Genomic DNA, 23,378 nt, shown 5'->3' with positions numbered 1-23,378 from the left:
CTTTTAATATATGTATGAATCCGATAAATTCATAATAACGCGAGCTATCAACGTTTATTTACATGCGTCGTAAGATGCGTCAACGTGTATTCTGTATATCTAGAACTCGTCGCGACTTCGTTTCGAAAAGGAAACGCGGAGATACGCGGAGCGATATGTGACACTTCCTACTCATACAAGAGTTGGCGGCTGAATGATAGCGCGTCGCGCGCGCATACACAATGCCCGTCAACTGTAAACAAAGTACCAAGGTTGCGCGCCATTGTCTCGCTATTTCGAATACAAACGCGTTTTAATGCCTATTAAATATCATGTCTTTCTGCTAGACTCTGTGCAGGAATGGAGGAAATGTTAAGAATAACGGGAATAAATATCAGATTTTGAAAATTATCGCTGGAGACTGAAGCAAGTTACAGCAAGTTTAAGCAAGTTTGAAAGTTTTAAATATTTCTTAAAGCAAGTTTCAAGATTAATTTAAAGAAAAATTTCTTAATGTTTAAGTTTCCAGTGGTCATCTTGGAATATTCTTCGGCTATAATTGATGTAAAATGATAATTGATGTAAAATTTAATTATTTTATTGACTTAATGTTTTATATTAATGTTTTATGTTTATATTAATGATTTAATGTTGTTTAATTATTTCTTATTCAATATTCCGGATTTGGATAAATATGCACTATAACGCTCTTTTCTCTGATTTTCTTATAATTTCTTATAAATTTGTGTATTTTCATATAGAATATAGTAGTATATATTCTAAGAAGAAAAATCATTGCTCCTAATTTTTATTTTCAAAATTTTTTAACGTTGGTAAATTAGAAAATGATAATTATGGGTGCACATTTAATGAATTAAAAACACAAATTGTTCTCTTATAAAATTTAAATTATAACAGAAAATAATTTGTAATTAAAAATTTATATTTTTTTCATTTTATTTATTTGGATTAAAGTTCAAATATCAAAAAATGTTGAAATTAAAAAAAAAAAAAGAAAACGGGACTTGAGTGATGATTTTTCTTCTCAGAATATATTTTACACATGAAAATACATAAATTAATAGAATTACAGGAATATCAGAGAAGAAAGCGTTACATATATTTACCCGGATTTGTTTTCATCAGGAATGTCACAGTATAACATGAAAATTCGGAGTCGTATGTAGACAGCGCCAGGTGTGTCGACCGGTTTCATCCTCACGTTTCTTATGGAAGTACATACAAATTAAGAATAATAATAAATAACAGCAAATTTTCGCATGCACGATGACTACATTAAGCGGATTTATAGAATTCTTCCAAAAAGGAAAGGTAATGATATTAATTTGCAGCATAAATTCCATGATACATTAACCTAAAATCGATTTTTGTTTTCTAATTAGCCTATAATTGTTTTTACATAATATTGGTTAGCTATATTTGCATATCCTAAATTGATTTGTATTCTTATATCTTATTATCATTGAAAAAGTATATATTTGTGTACTTGTAATTGCAGACATTTAGGCCGAAGAAAAAGTTTGCTCATGGAACATTACGATATTCTTTACACAAGCAAGCTCAAGCTTCTCTTAATTCTGGGATTAATCTAAGATCTGTTGTTAAATTACCTCCTGGAGAAGATTTAAATGATTGGATCGCCGTCCATGGTATATAAATTCTTTAATATAAAGATAAAGATTGAAAATTATATAAAAATTTTGTCAAAATTACTTTATTATGCACTTTGATTTTGATGCTACTTTCATATTGTATTTCATAAGAAAAGTATTGTGAATATTTCAAGCTTATTTTAAAAAACATCCTTTTTATATTAAGAGAAAAAAGAAAGAATATTGTAATTATGTATTTTTCTTTCTTCTATTTTAGTTGTAGACTTTTTTAATAGAATAAATCTTATATATGGTACTGTATCTGAATACTGTGACTCAGCATCTTGTCCAACGATGAGCGGTGGAGCGCGTTTTGAATACTTATGGGCAGATGGTGAAAAATATAAAAAGCCAACAGCGTTACCAGCGCCGCAATATGTTACCCTTCTTATGGATTGGATTGAAGCTCAAATAAATAACGAAGCAGTTTTCCCAGTATCAACAGGTTTTATATCTGTTTTATAATAATAGGAAATAATCTTGTTTTGTATCAGGAAATACAAAGAATTTCATTACAGATGTGCCATTTCCCAAAACATTTGTACCACTATGTAGAAAAATCTTGACACGCCTTTTTAGAGTTTTTGTTCATGTGTATATCCATCATTTTGATCGCATTGTAGCAATAGGAGCAGTAAGTATATTGACTGAATTATTTTTTTAATATTTTATTATAGATATTATTTATAATTGAATACATTGCCATTTTAGGAAGCACATGTTAACACATGTTACAAGCATTTCTATTATTTTGTAACAGAATTTGATTTAATTAATCCTAAAGAATTAGAACCATTAGCCGAAATGACTGCCAAAGTCTGTAAAGACAGTGCTTCCCCCACTCAAAGCACAGCCCCATCAAGCAATCAAGGTAGATAGTCATTTTACAGTCACATTTGACAAAACTAACAATTGCCATTTTTAATAAAATAAAATCTCTAGCGAGACAGCGAAAGAAAAAGCATAGATTCATTTCATATGAAAGAATAGAACATAATTCGACATTTTACTAATACTAGTATATCACTTTTAGGATAATTTACTGCATTATTAACAATTATCATTAATATTTTAGAAAATGATAAGATATAAATAATTTATCTTAATCGCTATAAATATTTTTAAATAGTTTTATAAATACTTATTTAACTTCAAACAGGAAAAACATAATAATCATGATATCATTATGATGTATTTTACTTTTATAAAATTTGTATTCTGCGATATTTATATTATAAAAGTTATGACATAGTCATAGGTGCAATATTTATTAAGCTATTATTATATATAAAATTACTATTAATTTCAAATATTAATTTCAAAATTAATATATTTGATACTATTATTTATATATTCTATTAAAATTATTGCAATATTAAAATTTAATCTCAAAACTTTTTATTATGATTTTAAATATTTAATTTTGGAAGATTTTGTTAAATCTTATATGTTTTATTTTTTTTAACTTTCTAATTTTAATCTATCTTACATAAAATAATTATGTAAATAATTATTATAAAAAATGTGACATTATTTAACTCTCTAAAAATTAATTATGCAATCTTCTTATTTTTTATTATATTTTCTTCAATGCAATTAAGTTAAAAATATAAATATTTATTCACTATGGAATGTAAAACTTATTTAAATCTATGCACATTGTGCATAGATTTAAAATATAGAATTACGAAAGCTATCTCTCATGTACTCTGCTACTCTGCTAATGAAATATTTTATGAAAAGATATTTCAAAAATATAAGATAAACAATTATTACTCCAAAATTTTTTCTATATAGGAAATGTTTTTTTTCTACACTAAAAAAAATTATACATTTTATACTCTATACATTTTAACTCCAACATTGTTTGTTTTATAAGCCTATTTATATAACAAATTTTCTCATTATTGTTTAAGACAAAAGTGTCAAAACTTTAATATAAAATTAATAAAAGATATAATTTTTGTATTTTTTTAAATTTATACAGTTACATATAAGAGGAAAAGTCATATTTAGATTTATACTCATTTATACCAAAGATCGTGTTAGTAATAAATTATAAGTAATTTCTTATATCATGTATTAATATTATATACAATTTTATAATTTAAGTCTCAAATATTGACGTGTAATATTTTAAATTTCACATCATATTTATATAACTTTTTATATTAATTTTTATCAACATATTTTAATTTCGGTTTAATTTATTTTTTTCTTTTTAAAGATAAGCAAAAAAGAAAAAATCAATCAAGATTAAAATGAATAGGCATTAATAGAAATTTATATTAATAATATTGAATTATAATAATATTGAATCTTCTATCTTTAACATTTACTAAATAAATAAATAATATTCAGCAATTAATGATCAATTATTCTGATTACAAAATATATTGAACTATTTTATTGGAATTTTATATTTGAGGTTTACAGTTTATTTTAAATATATTTTAAAACAATATACTTAAAATTATCATAGTATTATATTCATACATACATTATGATATATTCTTCAGTCTTTAAACCCATATCTATAGTTCAGAAAAGTACAAATATCGATTGGATTTCCTTTGTATTTACTATTAAATAATTTATAACAAAAATTGTATGTGTACTATGTAAATAAAAATATATTATCTATTTATTATCTATTATCTATTACTTATATTATCTATTACTTACACGTTATTTTATTAGTTTAAATCAAAACTTTTATGTAGAAATTTTTTTTTACCTTGTTACTAATCATATGTTATAATTATATATTTTGTGATATTTATATTTGTTTGTAATATTTCTTATGGATTTTTAATACAAATAAATCATTAATATCTTGATTATATATAAAAAATAAGTATAAGAGAAATATAAAATAAGAAAAAATATATTTTAACAAGATTGATTAAACTTAAAGACAATTTTACAAGTTTATATTTAATATTTATTTTTTAATAAATGGTATAAAATATTGGCACTACCCAAAACATATGTTTGACTGTATTTATTTTTGCCTCCAATATACATCGATGAACATTAACTTTATAAATAAATGGCAAAATAAAACTACAATCTCATATGGGGAAAGATACAATATTCACATATTGTTAGAAATTTGTATCGGTAAATATTGGACGTCAAGCAAGCAACATATGCATATCATAGTTTTATTTCTAATATTTTCTGATAATTGATATGCTAACATTTATTAATAATTGATGCTTGAAAACAGTTACACTCTAAGCCAGTACATAGATCCACGAATATTATTGTAGTCTGGTAAATTCTCAACAGGACCAACTGCTGCAATTACTGGACAGTGATCGAAAATGTATTTCATGCCAACATTTTGAATAGTTTCAGCGGTTATGCTCTGGAAGATAAATATATGTAAGCACACATATCTACGTACATATTAATAGATATCTTTAAAATATTTTCTTAAAAAAATAAAATTTTGTTACAACAAATTCTATCTAATATCCTATATATTGAATATTTGCTTTGATATATCTTATATATATATATATATATATATATATATATATATATATATATATACAAAATAGATATTTGAATTAGGAAAACATTCCTCAAAATACAGATTTCGTTATCCAATAATGTTCCATACAATAAAAAAGTTACATACATCTATCCTCATCTCGAGTTCATGAAGTGGAATTCGACGATTATAACACAACATTTGTCGGCCAATATCTTCACAAACGGCAGTAGTTCCGTCCAACTGTAAGAACATATTGGTTTTAAGAATATTCTTTGCACGTGCTACATCTTTTTCTGTAACCGATGTACACAATTTCATCCACTCGTTTTGAACGCATGCTGTCATATCCTCACACTGCATAGGATCACAAACGAAATATATACCCCAAAGTCCTGTATCCTGCAAAATTATGAATCATTGGTTGATACATTAGTTATTTTATATGTAAATCAGAAATATTTATTTAATATACTTTATGACATACTTTGTAACATGTGTTGAAACTTTGGTAGCTATGGCATAAACCTTGTTCTGCACAAGCTTTAGCTAAATTGCTTGCGTTATTTACACCGCCTCCTTGACTACGATCCCATCCTCCTATGAGAGTATTTGCGACCATAAGAGGAATGTTATCCGCTTCAGCCCATCCAGCACCTTGAAAACATTATTTTATAAAATATAATTCTATTAATATAGAATATTAAATTCTAAATACCTTCAACAGCAATCGCAATGTGAGCAAGAGGGATAGAATCGTCACGAACTCTTATTTCAGAGCCGGTATATCGACAGGATTTAATAAAATCCGGAATCACATCATATTCTGGTCCTCTCATTTGGCCAAAATGTTTATCAGCGAGTTCGATTAATTGATTGTGATTTACACCACCAGCACCAGCTAGTACAAATCTAAGATAAAAAAATTAACAATTAAATATTTAGATTAATAGTTAATTCTGATTGTAAATTAATAATCAACTCAACAAAAATCTTACCTAGGTGGCCCATAATTAGTTTTTACATACTTAATAAGATCATCTCGAGAAATACTTTTGATATTTTTTGTAGGTCCCAATATCGTTCGTCCTAAAGATGTACCTTGATAAGCAGCAGCATGTAAGTGATCAAATACAACTTCCTGCAAGTTTGTTTCAACCTCTTGCATCTCACGCAAAATAACGCCACGTTCTCTTTCGATTTCATTTTCACCCAGCTTAGAATTTTTTATAATATCACTGAGAATTTCAATAGCTTTTGGTACATCTTGCGACAGGCATTTTGCATAAAATACTGTTTGCTCTCGACTTGTGTAAGCATTCAAATGAGCCCCCATATTTTCTATTTCTAATTCCAAATCGGTTTGGGATCGTTTAGCCGTTCCCTGTAATAACAAAGATTGTCTACTACCAATAAAAACATAATGATTTAATTATAATAAAAGCTAAAATATACTATATTATCATATAGTTTATAGATATTCTATTATTTCAAAATTGAATTGCTACATATGGATTTTAAATAAATCATTTCATAGAATTCTAGAAACTATATAATTATCAGTTTTTATTGACTATTATTTAATTTACCTTAAAAGCCATATGTTCCATGAAATGAGCAACACCATTATTCTCATCTGTTTCATATCTACTACCAGAATCTATCCACAGACCAACGGTAGCTGTGGGAGCTCCACTATCTTCACTAGCAACTCGCATTTCACTATCTAGAGTTGTAACTCTTGTAGCTGGTTGATTGATAAGTATTTCTTTTAAAGAAGCAACAGTAGATTGCCATTGCTTTGATACCTAGAAATAGCATTATAAACCTGAGTAATATATATTTTTAATTAAAAATACATAATTTATTTGCATTTGATTTGTTATATGATTATAAATCTCTTATTAAATAATACAACTTTAAATTTCTTAAATATATCTAAATTTTTAATGAATATATATATTTTGTATTATAATAAAAAGATATTAAATTTTTATTACTTATTACATAAATATCTATTAGTATCTGGATAATTAATAATAAAGTATGTATACATTAATAGATACTAATAACTTTTCCTTTTCATAAGAAATATATTAAAATACATCTGTTGAAAAAGAAATAAAATAATCAACATAAAACCCATATGAAAAGGTTAGAAATTTTTTGTAATACATATAAAATATTTTCACTTTATTGAATCTCATAACAAAATAACTTAAATCATTTAGATAATCGTTTATATCTTTGCAAATTATAAACTGTAAAATTATTATTTTTTTCTTATTACGTAAGGAAACCACAACAGTGGCAAGCCTCATCCCAAGTTGAACAAAATGTATCGAATATGAAACTAAAACCGCTATTGTAATATGATGGCTACGCATCGTGAAATGTAATCGATTTTACCTTTACAAGGCTGGTCTTATTCGAATATGTGCGCAATGCGCTGTTAATTTTTAGCAGACGGGTAGCCATTTTTACGATTTATTGAGTGAAGCTGACAAACGGTGAAGCATGATAGAGAAGCAGCGAAAGATCGACATATGCTACGAGATGGCGTTGGTATCGCCCACTAGTGGATGCTTATTATTTAGTGACACAAGTCGACACAAGTATCATTCTATCTTTCTTGGTTTTCAATGATTAACAAGGACAAAATGATATTTGTGTCGACTTGTGTCATTAAATGGAAAGCACCTAGTGCAACACTCGGACTGCGTTCCGATTTTCACTGCCAGTACTGAAAATCTATAATATACGTGACATGAACTATATATTTTCAGTAGTGGCAGTGAATATCGGAACGCAGCTTTGGACAGTATAGCGTGTTTCCATGGCTGATGGCGGGCGAACTTGTTCGGGCTGCGTTCCAATATTCACTGCAAGTACTGAAAATATATAGTTCAGGTCACGTATATTATAGATTTTCAGTACTTGCAGTGAATATCGGAACGCAGCCTCGGTGTAATGTGTTTCTAGTATATGTTCTGTGGGTACACGTAATAAGCTTCGGTTCGTCTTGACGGAGTCGCCATATTTTGCGGATCGAACGAGGAGCTCGGTAAACGCCATTGTGTGCGCATCGCACACAACGCTTAGCTTTTCGTCAGTTTCATTATACGTTCCTGGAAAAATAACGAATACGACGGGCGAAACGAGGCGTTACTCGCTATTATCGATTCGGTATTCGGCGCATCGCACATAAGCGAGGGATCAGTTGCAGCAGGTAAGATTTATTCAACACCACGGGATGTTTGCGCGCTCACGACAGGAGATTCGCGTCGTTTGACTTATATATTCGATCATTCGAGCCGCGTGTTTCTGTTCGAGACGCAACGAACGTATCGTCCGCATTTACGATACGCAATAATCCGACGTGCGTATAATTTCGTCGTGCGTTGCATCTTGTTCTAGAATGTTGCTTTGGGTGTGAAACGCGTTGCAACATGATGCTATAAGTCGCTGCATAGAATCGATCCCTATTTTCTTTCTTTTTTTTTTCTTTTTTTTTTCTTTTTCTTTTAAGCGACCGTGATTTTCAAACAAAGAGTTTAAATTTGTTTTCGAAACTTTTGAAAAAAGTGATTAAAAGTCTTGATTGCATTCTATCTGGTATCTTGATGTATTGTAACAATTTTTACTTTGTTATTTGAGAATTAATGTATGCATTTAATTAGGATATGTCTTCATTGCTGTGTCATTGCTGTATTTTCAATTAGTCTGAACACTGAAGTATATTTTTATCACTTTCCAAATTAGTTATACAGGATATGCAATTAAAATTTAATTTTGAAAGAATAAAATATCTCGAATATAACACATATTAACACATGTGTATAAAAAAGTATGAGAGTATCAAAGAATTTGAATAGTGCATATTGTAAAACTATGATTTATTTTTTTATATCTAATAAAAAATACTAATAATTATACTAATAATTATATTCTAGTACAAAATATACATATGTATATACAAAAGAGAAATAATAGAATTGAAATTGAAATTCAGTCAATTAAATGCAAAACTATTGAGTATTACTTTCTATTACTTTATTTTTATATGTACAGCATTAGAATTTTTTATATTGTTAAAAAATGAAGAAATGATAATTCTTTTCTTTTTTTTTTTCAGGAGTTGAATAAATGTGCGAACAGTATGTACAGCAATAATATTGACCCTTGGGAGCCTGGCTATGGGCCAGAAAGAAGAAGTCATAATTCTGATTATGATTATCGCAGTGATTACGGAAACAACAGATCACCAGAATATTCAGAACATCGTGACGTTGATCATCGTGATAGGGATCACCATAGTCCAGATTACAGAAATCATCGTGGAAGAGACAGAGATCGCGAAAGGGATCGTTCGAGGGATAGGAGGGACCGTAGCAGAGACGATCGTGATCGCAACTACAGAGATCGCGAAGATCGTTATGGGAGACAGAGAGATAGAGATTCTGTAGAAAGAGATAGGGATAGAGATAGAGACAGGGATAGAGATAGGGACCGTTCTAGACGTGATAGGGATCGAGATAGGGATAGAGACCGTAGGGGAAAACGAGAAGATCGGGATCGTGATCGCGACGACGATCATAGTCGAGAGAGTTTGGACTTTGAACACGACCATGGTCGTACCTATAATTCGTCCATGGAAGGGATCCACTACAAATCACAATCGCCTAACAACACCATAATGATACGTGGGCTTGCTCAGCATATTACTGAAAATGACGTATGTTGTCAACTTTGTGGCCTAATATAGTGGCCATTCGTGAGCCAGTGTTATCAAGCATGGCATCACTGTTATTATTATGATATGTATATCACAGGTGCGGCAAGATATCCTCAACTGTGGTCTCATGCCTAAGGACATCAGGCTGATTCGAAAAAAAGATACAGGTAACTATTAGACTGTACTAAAAATCTTAATATCCTTATGAGATATGCATATTAATTGAACTTGTAATATTGTTACGTATCGTTAGGCTCGTACAATTATTATCATTTACCAAATCGCATAAATGGACCAAAATATTGGTATTGGATATGAAATTTATTAATATTTTTTTACAAATTGCTACATTTAGAGTTTCAAAAATTTTTATATTTAATATCAATTATATATATTTTCCAAAATATTGCTTTTGCTATCTATTAATTATATGTTGTCGGTAAAAGGTAAGTATAAAAAAATAGAAAAGAGAGGAATTTTGAAAAAGGAAAAACTATTAGGAAGTTAGAAAAAAATATTAAAAACTAGAAAATTATACAAAAAATGTATCAAAATTATACAAAAAAACAACTCAATGAAAGTTCATTGAATTTATTTAGTAATACAATTTGAAAAATTATTCATATTTTTATATTACATTTTAATGGCAGAATAATATAATTTATGAGAATTTATAACAATTTGTCGGTTAGGATAGTCTTGTTACATTTAAAGACATTATTTTAATAATAATACAAATATTTTATTTTTCTTATAATATAAAGTTTCACAAAAAGTTGAAAGATAAATGTTATATCGACAAAGTATCAATTTTTATTCATTAATAGTTAATTTTGAATTCATCCGTAGTGTCTTAAAGCTTCATATTTTAAGCAAAAATGAAATAATATTGTATTTTTATTAAAACAATGTCTTATTAATCTTTAAGTTGAATTACTATTAAATTACGGTATACAAACGATTAATATACGTTCAGAATTGTTATTCGCAAAAGTTCTTACGTCATCCGTTTACGTGATTAAAAAAGAAAGAGACATAAAAGAAAGCTATGCAATTTTTATCTCGGTTAGGCTTGGCGTTTGAAAAAAGAAAAATAAATTTTCCGTAACTTTAAATTGTATACTGTTTCGTTCACGTGTATATCGGTGAACTACGGTCTCTCGCACGGAATTCTACGAAATTTAGGTAAATGGAAAATGAAAGCAAGCGACGAAGCGAAGAGACACTTCGTTTGAAACTCTCAGTCTGTCAATGGTCGGTGCTGATTGCCTGCCCTCTCTCAGAGTAGAGAAACCCAGGCAAAAACGTGGATTAACTCTGGATATGTGTGTATTTGCTCTGTATAGGTGCTTCGCGAGGTTTTGCATTCGTCGAGTTTAACGCGACTCAGGAGGCCGCACGATGGATGGAGATGAAACAGGTAGAAAGAAGTTCGGTCCAGATACCCAACCGATGCATTGTTGCACGCGTGCCACCGACTGCCCCGTGGCGGCAAGGCACGGTAACGCAGCCCTCTGGCCCTCCCCGTGGCCACGGCTGTGCACCTATAAAAAACTATTTAAATCTACCGTATCTAATTATTTATCTAGGAATCCCCACATATTTTGCAGATTTTTCTTAACTCGCTCATAATATTCGCGCAATATATCGGATTAAGTTTACGATTGACCGAGATCCCGTCGCGTCGCGTGCTTTTACTTCTCTTCTGTCACAAAAAATTCGTGAATTAACAATGAAGATCGGAGAAGGGTCATTCCAGTCGTCTTATGATTATTTTATTATTATTATTATTATTATTATTATTATTATTATTATTATTATTGTTGTGTATTTTGTATTTAGCATGACAGTCCGAGCTACGATTTTTGCTGTTCGCGTTATTCGCTTTTTTATTATACTACTTATATCTTTGCTTCTGTATTTCGCTTAGTTGATGCGATTATTTATGATGTTTCAAACCTCCATGGAAATTGTGCACGAAAGAACTTTTTATTCACATAAAAATTTTATACACGCAAGCAATTCTCGCGTTGCTTGCCTGCACTTTTTTACGGAAATTCAAATTACGATTATCCACGTAAAGTCGCGCATAGACGCATCGCGGTTTGCAAACGGTGTGGAATGGCCCACATTATAATAAGCTCATGAGGTTTTGTTCGCTATTCGTTCGAGACAGAAAGCTATGAAGTAGAAAACTATAATTTCGTCAACCAAGAAGGAAGTTTACGGGAAAAACAAGAGGCCTTAGGAAGACGTTGGACGGGATAACACTGAAATTCTCTGTTTCAGGGAGTGCTGATGCTGCAGGACCAATACCGCGCATTAATGCAGTACAGTATACCAAAGGAGTGTCATGTGGATAAACCGCCGGCAAAAAATACACAAGATTGGCATTGTGTTAAGGTTTGTATCGTTTGTTCCTACGTATCATGATATATCACGAGTCATTTATTACTTTTATGTTTGTTTTTACAGTGTGGTGCGCATAATTTTAAACGGCGCGAGACTTGCTTCAAGTGTTCCGCCTCGCGAGCGGAGAGCGAGGAAGGCGGAGAAGGTAGCGATGAGATCAGCCCACATCCCACGAATACCGTGCTTCTACGGGGATTAGATGTATTAACGACCGAGGACTCGGTTCTGCAAGCAATGAAAAATCTGTCGTCAATGCCGATACGTAGTATTCGCATCGGTCGTGATTCTCTCACGAATACATCCAGGGGAGTGTGTTACTTGGAAATGGGCAATGTAGTGGACGCCATGTACTTGCATACCGCGCTCACAAAACAAGGACTGGTGGTCGATGGCAGAAAGGTGGAAATAACATATTGTAAACTTCATCAAATTAATAATACAAACGCGTGGAAATCGAACGACACTCAGCCACAGAGGTACACCTTAGACGACGTCGCTCAATTGGCTGAATATAGTGCCAACTTATATGCCAAAACGCCTGCGCAAAAGGCTCATTATCTTCAGTATTACACGCAATATTATCAAAATCAGATAATGCAAGGCTCGGCGATTACATTGCCATCGCTGAATCAGACAGATCGAGTAAATGCAGCCGCAGCGGTAGCGCAATCCGCTATACAACAATTACAGGCGTCCAGAAAACTAGGAAGTGAGACCGACGACGTGAAGGGACGACCAACGCCTACAGCACCTTCCAGTACAGCATTAGCAAGTGGAAGGGTTCCTGCACATTCTAGTGATGGGAAAGTATACTGTGAGTTTTTATATTTATTTCACATATCGTTTATATATTTATTTTAAACAATTCGAATTTTTATAACTATCCTATAATTATTATTTCAGCTGTACCGGATGTCAGTACTTATCATTACGACGAATCATCTGGCTACTATTATGATCCCAGTACGGGACTCTATTATGACCCAAATTCGCAATATTATTATAATAGTCATACGCAACAGTTTCTTTATTGGGACGCCGAATCATTCTCTTATCAACCAGCTAAGGTAATTAAGATTGAAGTTTGTGAAAGGATTACAGCAATGAGATCTAAAAATACGAACAGAAAAAATATTTTCATATTTTTTATTCACAGACTACTGCGAGTACGGCGCAAGGAGCTACAAGCACGATAACAGCGACGGCAAGTAGTACAGATTCCGCAAGTACGATTAGCAATCAACCTACGACTTTGTCGACCGCTAATACAACTCAGGAAGCATCGAAAGAGGACGAAAGTAAAAAGAAAGACAGCAAGCAGGATAAAGTAAAAGTAGCGAAGAAAATAGCGAAAGACATGGAACGTTGGGCAAAAACGTTGAATCAAAAGAAGGAGAATGCCAAAAGTAATTGGAATTCTGAGTTTGCTGGTGCAGATGGCAATCAAGGTATCGGAAGTGGCGCGGCAGACGCGGGATACGCTATCTTAGAAAAGAAAACTATTGCGAATCCTTATCACGAGGATGAGGATCAGAGCGGTAATGGATTGGTGGCTGCTTATGGTGGCGGTAGCGATACAGAGGAGGAAATAGAGGACGTACAACAAGAAGAGAAACAACACACGGATTGGAGTAAGTTGGCGTGCTTACTCTGCAAACGACAGTTTCCAAGCAAGGAGGCATTACTTCGTCATCAACAATTATCTGATCTACATAAACAAAATCTGGAAAATTGGTATCAAGTACGCGGTCTGGATCCCAATGATCCGCAGCAGAGAAATAATAAATACAGAGACCGCGCTAAGGAAAGAAGAGCCAAATACGGTGAACCTGAACCACCGCAACCTAACAAACTGAAAGAGAAATATTTAAAGACTAGAGTGGAAGAGATGTCAGTATCTTATGAGGAGCCTACACGAGCTGGTATCGGTTCTGATAACGTTGGCAATAAACTATTGCAAAAAATGGGCTGGAGCGAAGGAATGGGTTTAGGAAAATCTAATCAAGGTAGAACGAGTATTATCGAAGCCGAAAGACGTGTCCCTACAGCTGGTTTGGGAGCGAAAACCTCGTCATATAGCGCGTTACCGGGCGACACCTATAAAGATTGCGTAAAAAAAATGATGTACGCACGATATCAAGAATTATCCGACACATAATACGTAGGATACATTAAAATAGATTTTATATATACATATAAGTTCTTGTACTCCATTTTCCATAGAAGCATAATTACACGCTCGTATTGGTATTCGAATAATGTAATAGCAATTTACTGCACAGTGATAGCCAATTTTTTTGGGACACTTGCACACGCTATGCAATACGCATTTTATACATCTTTGTGCAAAGTCCTCGTCTGTTTTGAAATAATCGACATATAATTTCTTTTTTTTTTTTTTCATAATATATGATATACCACAATATGCTGTCAAAATATACATCTATTCACGCCATTTTATTTATATAAGATCAGTGTTACTCGAAAATATTTTGGATTATATTTTTAATTCTTTCAAAGATGTTTTTTCTGCACAGAATTACCCGATTGAAACATGAACATTTATTGTATCATTGTGCAATGCAATAATATTTGTCCATAAATAAATTATATAGAATTGAATGGTGATAAAAAAAAAATGGATGTCACAAATGAACTTGTTAAAAAATCTTTTTTTGCATTACACATTGAACATATTGAATTATTTGGATCATGAAATATTTGGTGGCTTAACAAGTTATATAAAATTGTACTAAAAATAAACACCTTACTACAAATATTATACAATCAATCGTCGTATTGTTTTAATATATACTGCATCTTGTTCTACAAAAAGTATCATCATTAGTGGATCAATTTCATGATGCTCTGTTAAGAAAAAATATGATTTATTTTTTCATATAATTTGATATGTTTGAATTTAACTTTATATGTACTATGTGTGACGCATCTTATATTTATTATATTACAACAAAATCTCTAGTGAGTTTCGCATTCATTTAATCTAATCTAATCTAAGCTAATCAAATTGGATATAAAAAAATACACATTTATTTCCGTATACGTATATACATTTATTTTCCTTTTATTACTTTTTCCGTCATATTTTTTTGGAGGTAATACATTATATTTATCACTATACACATTTCTAACATCATTCTTACTCTTATCTTTCTAAAACCATCATGCAAGATTTATGTATATATTAAATAATAAATCAAAAATATTAATATCACTCCGGCACCATTGCTTATACATCGAAAACGTAATTTCTTTTTTTATCAGATTAAATTTTTCAAATTGACTTATCTGACTAGAATCTAAAATTCGTTTTTCTTTTAAAACGATTTTTTAAACAAATAATATATTGGCAATAAAAAAATATTCAATTATAAAATCGAAGTTTACCAAAAAGTAACTCGATCCTTCAAATTTCTAGAAATAAAAAATATAGATATGCGTTGTGTGATTTTTGCATACATATATGTAATTTATTTTACTTATAATTATCAAAAACAATCTCTATCGAAAATTCTTTAAGATTGTTACAAATTTTAGATATGAGAATGCATATAAAGAGAAATACATTTATATATTTCCAAAATTAAAAAAGTTAAATATTGGAATGTTAAAACGTTATAAATTTTGTTTCTTTTATATTTTAAGCATAGCAAAAATTCTGTATTACATTGTTTCAAATATATTTTTCAAATAATAAGCATTATTTTAAATATTTAAATATTTAAAAAGTAATATATAATTTTACTTATTTCTAATCCAACACTTTCCATTATCATGTTCGCTTGTCAATTAATAAGCAATATTTTATTGTTTTACAATATTTCATCATTATAACAATACACTTAAATTATTAGTATTGTTCTGTCATTATCATTTTTCATTTATATATAATCACAAATAAAACAAGATATTAAATAATCCTGTATATTTTGTTTATTCACAATTTAAAAGAAACCAAATATGTGTAATAAGATAGTATTAAACATTGATAAACTGAGCAATGTCAAAGAATCTTTGTGATTCAATTACGTTTAAATATTGATGTTATATGAAATCCTTATTTTATAACAAAAACAGTTCATATCTAAAATACTTAGGAACAATTAGTACGACGAACGCTCTATTAACTTATAACATAAAAGGACCAGACTCTCTTTGAATATGAGGTAAGTATCATTGACCAAAGATTATAGCAATATACTTTCTATGTACGTAAAGTAGATTTGTACCATTAAGTAGCTGCAATTCTTTTATATTGTAAATATCACAAATATATAAAATTAATATGATGTAATGATATGATGACAATATATTTAAATATCATGTCTTTAAATGGCACTGCTTTCTTTCTTTTTTTATGAGCTGAAATAAAAAATAATCTGATGATTACAGTCTTTAACTCTTATCACTAACATAACTATATCTTTGTACAACTTGTTAACCCATTATTATTACTGACATTTCATTACTACTATTAATGCTATTGAGAAAACACTGCAAGTTCATATACTAAGCTAAGTATTTGTCAGAAGCTTAATTATTCAAATCTTAATACACACAGAAATGGAAATATCAATTGTTAAAAAAATACCCTTGCGGGATTTAATCATAGTGCTTTATCACAGCATGCCAAAACAATTATATTTATTCGTTGATTTTTTTAGTTTAAGTTTAAGATCTTGTGTAAGATGAAATTTTTCAGACTTCTAGAAAATGTAATGTGCTAGATTAACTTATATGACCATAGCCAATTTAAAAAAGATATATATGTGTGTGTGCGATATTGAATAAAAAAAATTAGACATCAGCTAAAATCCAAGAGTATAATGGCCGCAATTGATGATTTAATACTCTGTATTCGAGATTGCTGAGTCCGTCAGTATCGTATCTTCGTGCACCACTCTCCAGATTTGCGAATCTCGTAGTGCTAGGAGGTTCTTTCTTATGCGTCAGCATATAATATTGTGCCACGTCTGGTCCAAAACGTGTAATCTATGGAACAAAGCTAATTTAAGTAACTTTAAATAAATAAACTTTAAATAAATAATTACGTTATACATTGATTCATATCATGCAAACCTGAAAACCTCTAGACTGTAAACGACTGTAAAAGTCATCATCTTCTCCACCCCAACCATAGAAAACGTTGGAGAATCCGTTTACCCTTTCGAACTGTTTCCTCGTCAATGCTATTGCGCCTCCAAACAGTCCGATATAAGGTAGATTATACCGGAATGTGTTCACACTGGAGCTCATATGCCTGGGCATTTTGGTACACGCGTAGATATTGTCAGGATTCTGTGGTATCAGATCTATATCTTGGAAAATGAAGCAATGGAAGTCGTTGATCTTGGTAGCTTCAGCATATCCAACATTAAAGAGCTTGGCACGATTAAACTCGCGCATTGGGCTCTGCTCGATGACAAATATTCGGTAATCCAGATTCTGTGCCTGCAGAAACGGATGAATGTAATTCATAAAAATGGCAAGCTGACTCTGTCGGTTGCGATAGGGTAATATTATCGCCACGTTGAAGAGAGGATGGCAATTGAGAGGCTTCCACTGGCCACCCGGTAGAATACCCAGTCGCCGTGCCATCGCCACCGGATCCTCCCTGGGATGCTCCTCCGGATAGAGCAGCTGGGAAGACCGTCTACCGCTAATAGAGATTACGCAGGAGTTGTCCCTTGGCGGATACGATTTCTCCATCTCGTCGTAAATGTCTTCAGTCTTGATGAAGGTGTAGTGGGAAGCGAAACGTGCCGGATGAAGACAATAAAACAGCACAAGTGTCATCGTTACGGTGTAAGACACACCGCGCGCGTGATTCAGGAAGAGAATCTTTAGGATACCGATCAAATTCTTCATTCTGCCTCTATAACCTATACGGACGGGCGCCAATAAATAAACATACTAGTCGGAAATAGCGATTCTAACAGAGGGGGTCGCGTCAAACCCGCGCCGTACTTTTCGATTGTCGTACGAGCATTTTTTTATGTGCCTGCTGTTCAACGACACTGTTGGAAGAGCAAGATTTGCATCTTCCAGAGAGAACCTTATCAAACGGATCTTACACTAGGAGCAAAGTTGACAGCTGCAGACGACAAAGAGTCGACGAGGCGAGTGGATACGCGTGCGCAAATAACCGAGCTGCAGTATATTGTGTATAAATGTGTGTGTAAAATAAAACGATCAACACGACATAACCAGACTTATGATTAGTCTTAAAACTGATTTTACATTCAAGTTATATACGGACCATGTTTTTTATTATAATTGCAATAAAAATAGATTTTTTTTTAAATAACGTGGCAATCCTTGTGATAAGGATAAATAAAAATAATTGTAGCTATTTCTTATATATCATATGCTCATTCAGAATAAATCTATAAATTTTGTTCGGAATAATCTTTTTTCTGACGTAACAGTTATATTTATTTTATCACAAATTTGCAGTTTAAAAAGTAGGAATGATTAGAACTGCAGATTTATCGATTAACTTTATTTAGACCTCTTAATAATTAACTTTGATAATGCATGATTCATATACTAATAATTCCAAATGTTGTTGGAATATAACACTGATAAACAGGCTAGATAAATAAATATTTATACGCAAATAGGTTTTATTATATTTGTACGATAATCATGGGTATATTCTATACATTCGTCAATGAACCAGGATAGCACGCGGCGCATCTGGTTTCGTGGTTATTTTAGGTATATTTAGTTGATGAAAAACGTCCAGTGCGTCTTGCACGAATTTATTCATCATGGCTTCGGTGTGTTTCGGTGTTGGAGCTAATCTTAATTTCTCTTCACCCTTTGGAACTGTAGGATAATTTATAGCTTGTATATAGTGCCCTTTATCTCTTAACAAATGGTCCGCTATTTGACTACATATCAATGGATCTCCTATCTAAAAAATATAAATCATTTTATATATATATATATATATATACATATTTCAATATTTGTTGTTTATGACAGTTGATTGAGCTTCATTTTTGCAGCCTCACCTTTATTGGAATGATGTGAGAAGGCGATGGTTCTAATGGAAGACCAGCGGCAGTAAGAATAGACTTCATATAGGCCACATTTTTCTGATGATTCGTCCTCAACGACCTGCCTTCATCTGATGCCAAGATCTCGACGGATGTTAGGGCTCCATATAATACAGTGGGCGGTAGTGAAGTAGTAAAAATAAAGCCAGCCGCATAACTTCTTATCATGTCAATCAATTTCGAAGAACCAACAATATAGCCGCCTATGTTGCCAAAAGCCTTTCCCAAGGTCCCGGAGATAATATCCATTTTGTGAAGCACCCAATCTCTTTCGCCAATACCGGCGCCTGTATTGCCATACAGACCGACTGCGTGAACTTCATCAACGAATGTTATCGCTCCGTATTTATGCGCGACATCGCACAGCTTTTCCAATGGACAGATATCGCCGGTCATGGAATGTACTGTCTCGAACGCCACGATTTTCGGCACGCGTTTATCTACTTTGGACAGGAGCTCCTCTAAATGATCCACATCATTATGCCGGAATATATGCTTTGGCACGCCGCTGTTCCTTATACCTTGTATCATGGAGGCATGATTTCCAGCATCAGAGAACACATGGCAGTTCGGTAGATTTTTTGCTAAAGTAAATAAAGTGGAATCGTTGGCGACGAAGCAAGAAGTGAAGAGCAGACCGGCCTCCTTTTGATGCAGCAGTGCCAGCCGCTTCTCCAATTTCTCATGACCCATGGAGTTACCAGATATGTTCCTCGTGCCTCCAGCACCGGCACCAAATTTATCCAGCGCTTCTCGAACTGCGCCGGTCACCGCGGGATGACGCGACATTCCCAGGTAATCATTAGAGCACCATACAGTTATGGATTTCTCGCCCCACGAGTACTCCATAGCAACTGGAAATTTTTCAGCCAGACGATTCACCTTCTTAAATACCCGGTATGAATGATCCTTCTTCTTTTGCATAATTTGCTCATGAAAGAATTCCTCATAGCCGAAATGCGCCTCCTCCTTCTGCTCCATAGCACCTAGATTGATAACATCTTCCTCCATCGCTAGACTGGCTTTCTTTACGGCGTCTCGTTCCCTGGACAAGAAGGGACACTGATTCTCTATCGGCTCCGGAATTGGCTGAGACTCTTCTGATTCTGCCATCGTACTGAACTTCGACATTACCGGACAATGTTGCCGATAGTTCATTAACAAAGTTGACCCATAGTTGCGAACGTAGTTTGCAGACAGGCGAGCTAAGAATGGACACGGCATTGTTTTCAGAAGATCTGAAAATACATTGACTTATACATATATATGATATATCAAGCTACCAAAATAAAAAATGATCAGCAAATATAACTCATAACGTTATAAAAATTTTTTAAAAATATTTTACATATTTTAAATATGCTCTGTAAAAAGAAAACTAAAATGTAATATATACATATATGGACAAAATATAAAAGAAAATAATCCTGAATGTGAGTGTAACGCAATATTTAAAAAAAAAATCCGATAGCATAAACGTCTGATAACGTAACATGACAGTGTGCAATTTGAAATCTCAATTCAATAGCATGAACGTCCAATCTCTCTTGAGAATTGCATAATTCGCGTGCAGAAAAACGAGTGGAGGAGAGGGGAACTGATGATATTAGATAACAACCTGTCATCCGCTTAGGCCCCGAAACGAAGGAAAGTAAGGAGCAAAAAGGAAACGGGATTGCGATCATCGACCACGTGCGAGGTGAGGGACGGCGAGGGAAAAGAGAAAGTGACGCGACTGTGACTGTCCATATCACCAGGTAGTGGAAACATTACCTTTTGCAGCGTTAATGACACGAAGATCGCTGGCACCGCGTCGGACGTACTGTTGGATCAGCTGAAAGTGGAAATCGAAATTCAGACCAAAAGTTCGACTTCGCTGCAAGCTTGGAGGATGCGAGCCGAGCGAGGAAGATAATTCGGACAATCGTTTGTGAGAACGCGAAAGACGACCACTCGACTCGATGGCGAATCTGCTACTGACCATTACTGACGCGTGCGACGGCGCGTTTCGGTACTAGCATTTGCGAAAACGAATCGACTTCGGTGGGATGAAGAGTGGGGAGGGAGGGAGGGAGGGAGGGGGACACCGACTGTGGCCGAGGCCCCGTTTCGAAACTATTCAATATGAAAAAAAAAGTGAAACTAAAATGTATGAGTAAAACGCACCGTCTATTACAACACGTGCACATTCACTTACACTCTCTCATTAGAGGCGATCGATGTGGATACACTTGAATTAATTAATTACATGTATATAATGAGAGTTCTTATCTCTTTGCTCGCAACGTAATTAATATTTTTAAATTAATATTTTTCTGGTATCTTTTAAGACACAGAATTATAATTATATTTTAAATTATCGCTGCGAAATTTGTATAAATAATTTATTTCCTCTTCTTTTATTGTACGCAAGTATTTAATATCTGTTGCGTAAATGTGAAATTAGGGGAATACCCGAATATAATATTGATTTAAGTCAAAATGTCAGTGTTATAAGTTAATATGTATTCTAAGATAACGTACAAAGATATCGTATGGATACAATTAAAAACTTTTAGATCATGTTCTCAATTTTCCTTAATGCTGAATCAATATTTTAATTATGTAATCGTAATTAACGGAATCTGTGAAATTTTTTTTTCTGTAAATTCTCTCTTTACTCGGCTATAAATCTTTGCCACAATATTTCCTTATGAAGGCATTAGAATGCGAAATATCATTAAAAACTAATTACGAAGCTAGAAAATAACATACGTTAACGTTTTTCATATCAAAGCTTTTAACATATCATTACGAAAAAATAGCATAATGCACATAATAATCCGAATAATAATCGCTATTAATTCATAACAATTTTTTTATCGTGCTTGACAATGGAATACACGTGCAACTCTCTTCTCAAAGGTTTGCATTTACATAAATTATTCCAACCATTTTGCATATGTAATCGTTCACAATGACTTGAAAAGAAGGAAAGAGAAGAAAAACAGCGTGCATGTTATACGAATAGAATTTTTTAAAGAATTTTTTTTTAAGAATACAGAGAAAACTTCTTTTTCTCATCGACAATATTCTTTAATAATTTTGGATTTGTCGCATAGTTAGAAATTACTTTAAACATTCTGCCCTAACGAAAATAAAAAAATGATAAGTATTATATTATTTTAAAACAAGCGTTTTAAGAAAAAACCGTTTTTTACTTTCTGATTTTGCAATTTATGTTTCTTAGAAATTTCTCGTTCACTCTCTTTTTATACTACAATTATGCTGCAATCTTTATTTTCGTTAGACTGCAGATCGAATAAATTGTCAATTAATATTCATTTCTATCAATATATGTAGATTAACTTTTAATCTTGATTTAAATTATCCTTTCTCTTTTTTTAATTCTTAGAATTTTCTGAGAATTAAAAGAAAAAAAATAAGGAGTATTATTCCATATTAAAACTAATGGACATTTATAGAAATGGACATAAATTCAATCGTAAAATTGAATCAAAGTTTCACCAAGTTCGCCAAGCGATAACGGCAATCACGATATTGCCGCCAGGATTTGAAATTTAAATCGATAACGCAATCGCACAACACTCACCATGTTCATTGGTGAACAAGAGAGATAGACTCACGAACAAAGACGTTTAATTTTCTTCTTTCGCGAGATCTCTTCAAATCTGTATTGCTTTTTCGAGTATTTTCCAGTTTTATCCAAAAAAAATTATCGTCGCAGCTTCGACCCGTGATAGGTGCAAAGAAGAAAGATGCAGAAAAGAATTGAACGGATGCACGATCTGCAATGAAGCTGCTCTAAGTCTTCAGTGGTTATAAGCGAATCTTCCGGACTGATCGAAACTTTATGAGAGAGCGAAACGCCGTCGAGCTCTTCCTTATTTTTGCGATCTCATCATCGTTGAATACGCGCCATCGAACAACCAATCGCGATTCATTGTTATTGCGATTCACACACGATGATATTTTACAATACACCACGCGCG

At 32.3% G+C, this 23,378-nt stretch overlaps 5 protein-coding genes and 1 long non-coding RNA gene across 13 annotated transcripts; 3 read left to right on the top strand and 3 right to left on the bottom strand.

Moving 5' to 3' along the window:
• Window positions 1-280: 280 nt before the first annotated feature.
• Mob3 (MOB kinase activator 3) lies at window positions 281-4,302 on the top strand. Of its 2 annotated transcripts, none has more exons than XM_011640063.3 (6): window positions 281-425; window positions 1,126-1,311; window positions 1,499-1,649; window positions 1,933-2,097; window positions 2,171-2,286; window positions 2,364-4,302. In XM_011640063.3, exons 2-6 carry the CDS (start codon window positions 1,267-1,269, stop codon window positions 2,529-2,531), a joined length of 645 nt encoding a protein of 214 aa, XP_011638365.1. In that variant the 5' UTR covers window positions 281-425; window positions 1,126-1,266; the 3' UTR covers window positions 2,532-4,302. The 2 variants fall into 2 exon arrangements, with proteins under 2 accessions (XP_011638365.1, XP_011638364.1); XM_011640062.3 differs by having other exon boundaries at window positions 285-425; window positions 1,870-2,097.
• Window positions 4,303-4,641: 339 nt separating this feature from the next.
• Window positions 4,642-7,721, bottom strand: UQCR-C1 (Ubiquinol-cytochrome c reductase core protein 1). Of its 2 annotated transcripts, XM_089080460.1 has the most exons (7): window positions 7,564-7,721; window positions 6,744-6,962; window positions 6,153-6,538; window positions 5,873-6,066; window positions 5,642-5,811; window positions 5,302-5,556; window positions 4,642-5,025 (listed from the first exon to the last, which is right to left on the bottom strand). In XM_089080460.1, exons 1-7 carry the CDS (start codon window positions 7,630-7,632, stop codon window positions 4,885-4,887), a joined length of 1,434 nt encoding a protein of 477 aa, XP_088936586.1. In that variant the 5' UTR covers window positions 7,633-7,721; the 3' UTR covers window positions 4,642-4,884. The 2 variants fall into 2 exon arrangements, with proteins under 2 accessions (XP_088936586.1, XP_088936587.1); XM_089080461.1 differs by lacking the exon at window positions 7,564-7,721 and having other exon boundaries at window positions 6,153-6,557; window positions 6,744-6,884.
• Window positions 7,722-8,088: 367 nt separating this feature from the next.
• Window positions 8,089-15,362, top strand: LOC105428017 (RNA-binding protein 5). Its single transcript, XM_011640060.3, has 8 exons — window positions 8,089-8,383; window positions 9,290-9,889; window positions 9,987-10,056; window positions 11,236-11,309; window positions 12,179-12,292; window positions 12,365-13,115; window positions 13,205-13,368; window positions 13,458-15,362. Exons 2-8 carry the CDS (start codon window positions 9,314-9,316, stop codon window positions 14,457-14,459), a joined length of 2,751 nt encoding a protein of 916 aa, XP_011638362.2. The 5' UTR covers window positions 8,089-8,383; window positions 9,290-9,313; the 3' UTR covers window positions 14,460-15,362.
• Window positions 15,351-18,415, bottom strand: LOC105428016 (beta1,4-N-acetylgalactosaminyltransferase B). The gene is made up of 2 exons (XM_011640059.3): window positions 17,402-18,415; window positions 15,351-17,314 (listed from the first exon to the last, which is right to left on the bottom strand). The coding sequence occupies exons 1-2, from the start codon at window positions 18,188-18,190 to the stop codon at window positions 17,120-17,122; spliced, it is 984 nt and encodes a 327-aa protein (XP_011638361.1). The 5' UTR covers window positions 18,191-18,415; the 3' UTR covers window positions 15,351-17,119.
• Window positions 18,357-21,951, top strand: LOC148936112 (uncharacterized). Of its 3 annotated transcripts, none has more exons than XR_016139999.1 (2): window positions 18,357-18,494; window positions 19,336-21,951. It is a non-coding gene; the product is annotated as an uncharacterized LOC148936112 (long non-coding RNA). The 3 variants fall into 3 exon arrangements; XR_016140001.1 differs by lacking the exon at window positions 18,357-18,494 and adding an exon at window positions 18,502-18,568; XR_016140000.1 differs by lacking the exon at window positions 18,357-18,494 and adding an exon at window positions 18,527-18,667.
• On the bottom strand, window positions 18,810-23,378 carry Alas (5-aminolevulinate synthase). Of its 4 annotated transcripts, none has more exons than XM_089080459.1 (4): window positions 22,979-23,378; window positions 21,160-21,220; window positions 19,342-20,591; window positions 18,810-19,241 (listed from the first exon to the last, which is right to left on the bottom strand). In XM_089080459.1, exons 1-4 carry the CDS (start codon window positions 22,985-22,987, stop codon window positions 18,993-18,995), a joined length of 1,569 nt encoding a protein of 522 aa, XP_088936585.1. In that variant the 5' UTR covers window positions 22,988-23,378; the 3' UTR covers window positions 18,810-18,992. The 4 variants fall into 4 exon arrangements, with proteins under 4 accessions (XP_088936585.1, XP_088936584.1, XP_011638359.2 ...); XM_089080458.1 differs by having other exon boundaries at window positions 19,342-20,624; window positions 22,979-23,375; XM_011640057.3 differs by lacking the exon at window positions 22,979-23,378 and having other exon boundaries at window positions 19,342-20,624; window positions 21,160-21,370.

This window comes from Pogonomyrmex barbatus, unplaced genomic scaffold (genome assembly GCF_055798465.1).
Source record: "Pogonomyrmex barbatus isolate J1 unplaced genomic scaffold, ASM5579846v1 scaffold3, whole genome shotgun sequence".
NCBI classification, from domain to species: Eukaryota; Metazoa; Arthropoda; class Insecta; order Hymenoptera; family Formicidae; genus Pogonomyrmex; species Pogonomyrmex barbatus.
Note: the sequence above shows the minus strand (reverse complement) of the source record. Positions and strands in the feature narration are given on the sequence as shown.

Bases quoted from the DNA above. Each gene is read 5' to 3' on its own strand.
- LOC105428016 (XM_011640059.3), bottom strand. From the start codon at position 18,190: ATGAAGAATTTGATCGGTATCCTAAAGATTCTCTTCCTGAATCACGCG. The intron at 17,315-17,401 runs GTTTGCATGATA...TTTGTTCCATAG, and splicing joins TACAGTCTAGAGGTTTTCAG to ATTACACGTTTTGGACCAGA.
- Alas (XM_011640057.3), bottom strand. From the start codon at position 21,370: ATGGTCAGTAGCAGATTCGCCATCGAGTCGAGTGGTCGTCTTTCGCGT. The intron at 20,625-21,159 runs GTAATGTTTCCA...ATGTATTTTCAG, and splicing joins TGTCATTAACGCTGCAAAAG to ATCTTCTGAAAACAATGCCG. The intron at 19,242-19,341 runs GTGAGGCTGCAA...TATATTTTTTAG, and splicing joins CTCACATCATTCCAATAAAG to ATAGGAGATCCATTGATATG.
- LOC105428017 (XM_011640060.3), top strand. From the start codon at position 9,314: ATGTACAGCAATAATATTGACCCTTGGGAGCCTGGCTATGGGCCAGAA. The intron at 9,890-9,986 runs GTATGTTGTCAA...TGTATATCACAG, and splicing joins AGCATATTACTGAAAATGAC to GTGCGGCAAGATATCCTCAA. The intron at 12,293-12,364 runs GTTTGTATCGTT...TTGTTTTTACAG, and splicing joins AAGATTGGCATTGTGTTAAG to TGTGGTGCGCATAATTTTAA.
- Mob3 (XM_011640062.3), top strand. From the start codon at position 1,267: ATGACTACATTAAGCGGATTTATAGAATTCTTCCAAAAAGGAAAG. The intron at 1,312-1,498 runs GTAATGATATTA...TTGTAATTGCAG, and splicing joins AATTCTTCCAAAAAGGAAAG to ACATTTAGGCCGAAGAAAAA. The intron at 2,287-2,363 runs GTAAGTATATTG...TTGCCATTTTAG, and splicing joins GCATTGTAGCAATAGGAGCA to GAAGCACATGTTAACACATG.
- UQCR-C1 (XM_089080460.1), bottom strand. From the start codon at position 7,632: ATGGCTACCCGTCTGCTAAAAATTAACAGCGCATTGCGCACATATTCG. The intron at 6,067-6,152 runs GTAAGATTTTTG...TTTTTATCTTAG, and splicing joins ACTAATTATGGGCCACCTAG to ATTTGTACTAGCTGGTGCTG. The intron at 5,557-5,641 runs GTATGTCATAAA...ATAATTTTGCAG, and splicing joins GTTTCAACACATGTTACAAA to GATACAGGACTTTGGGGTAT.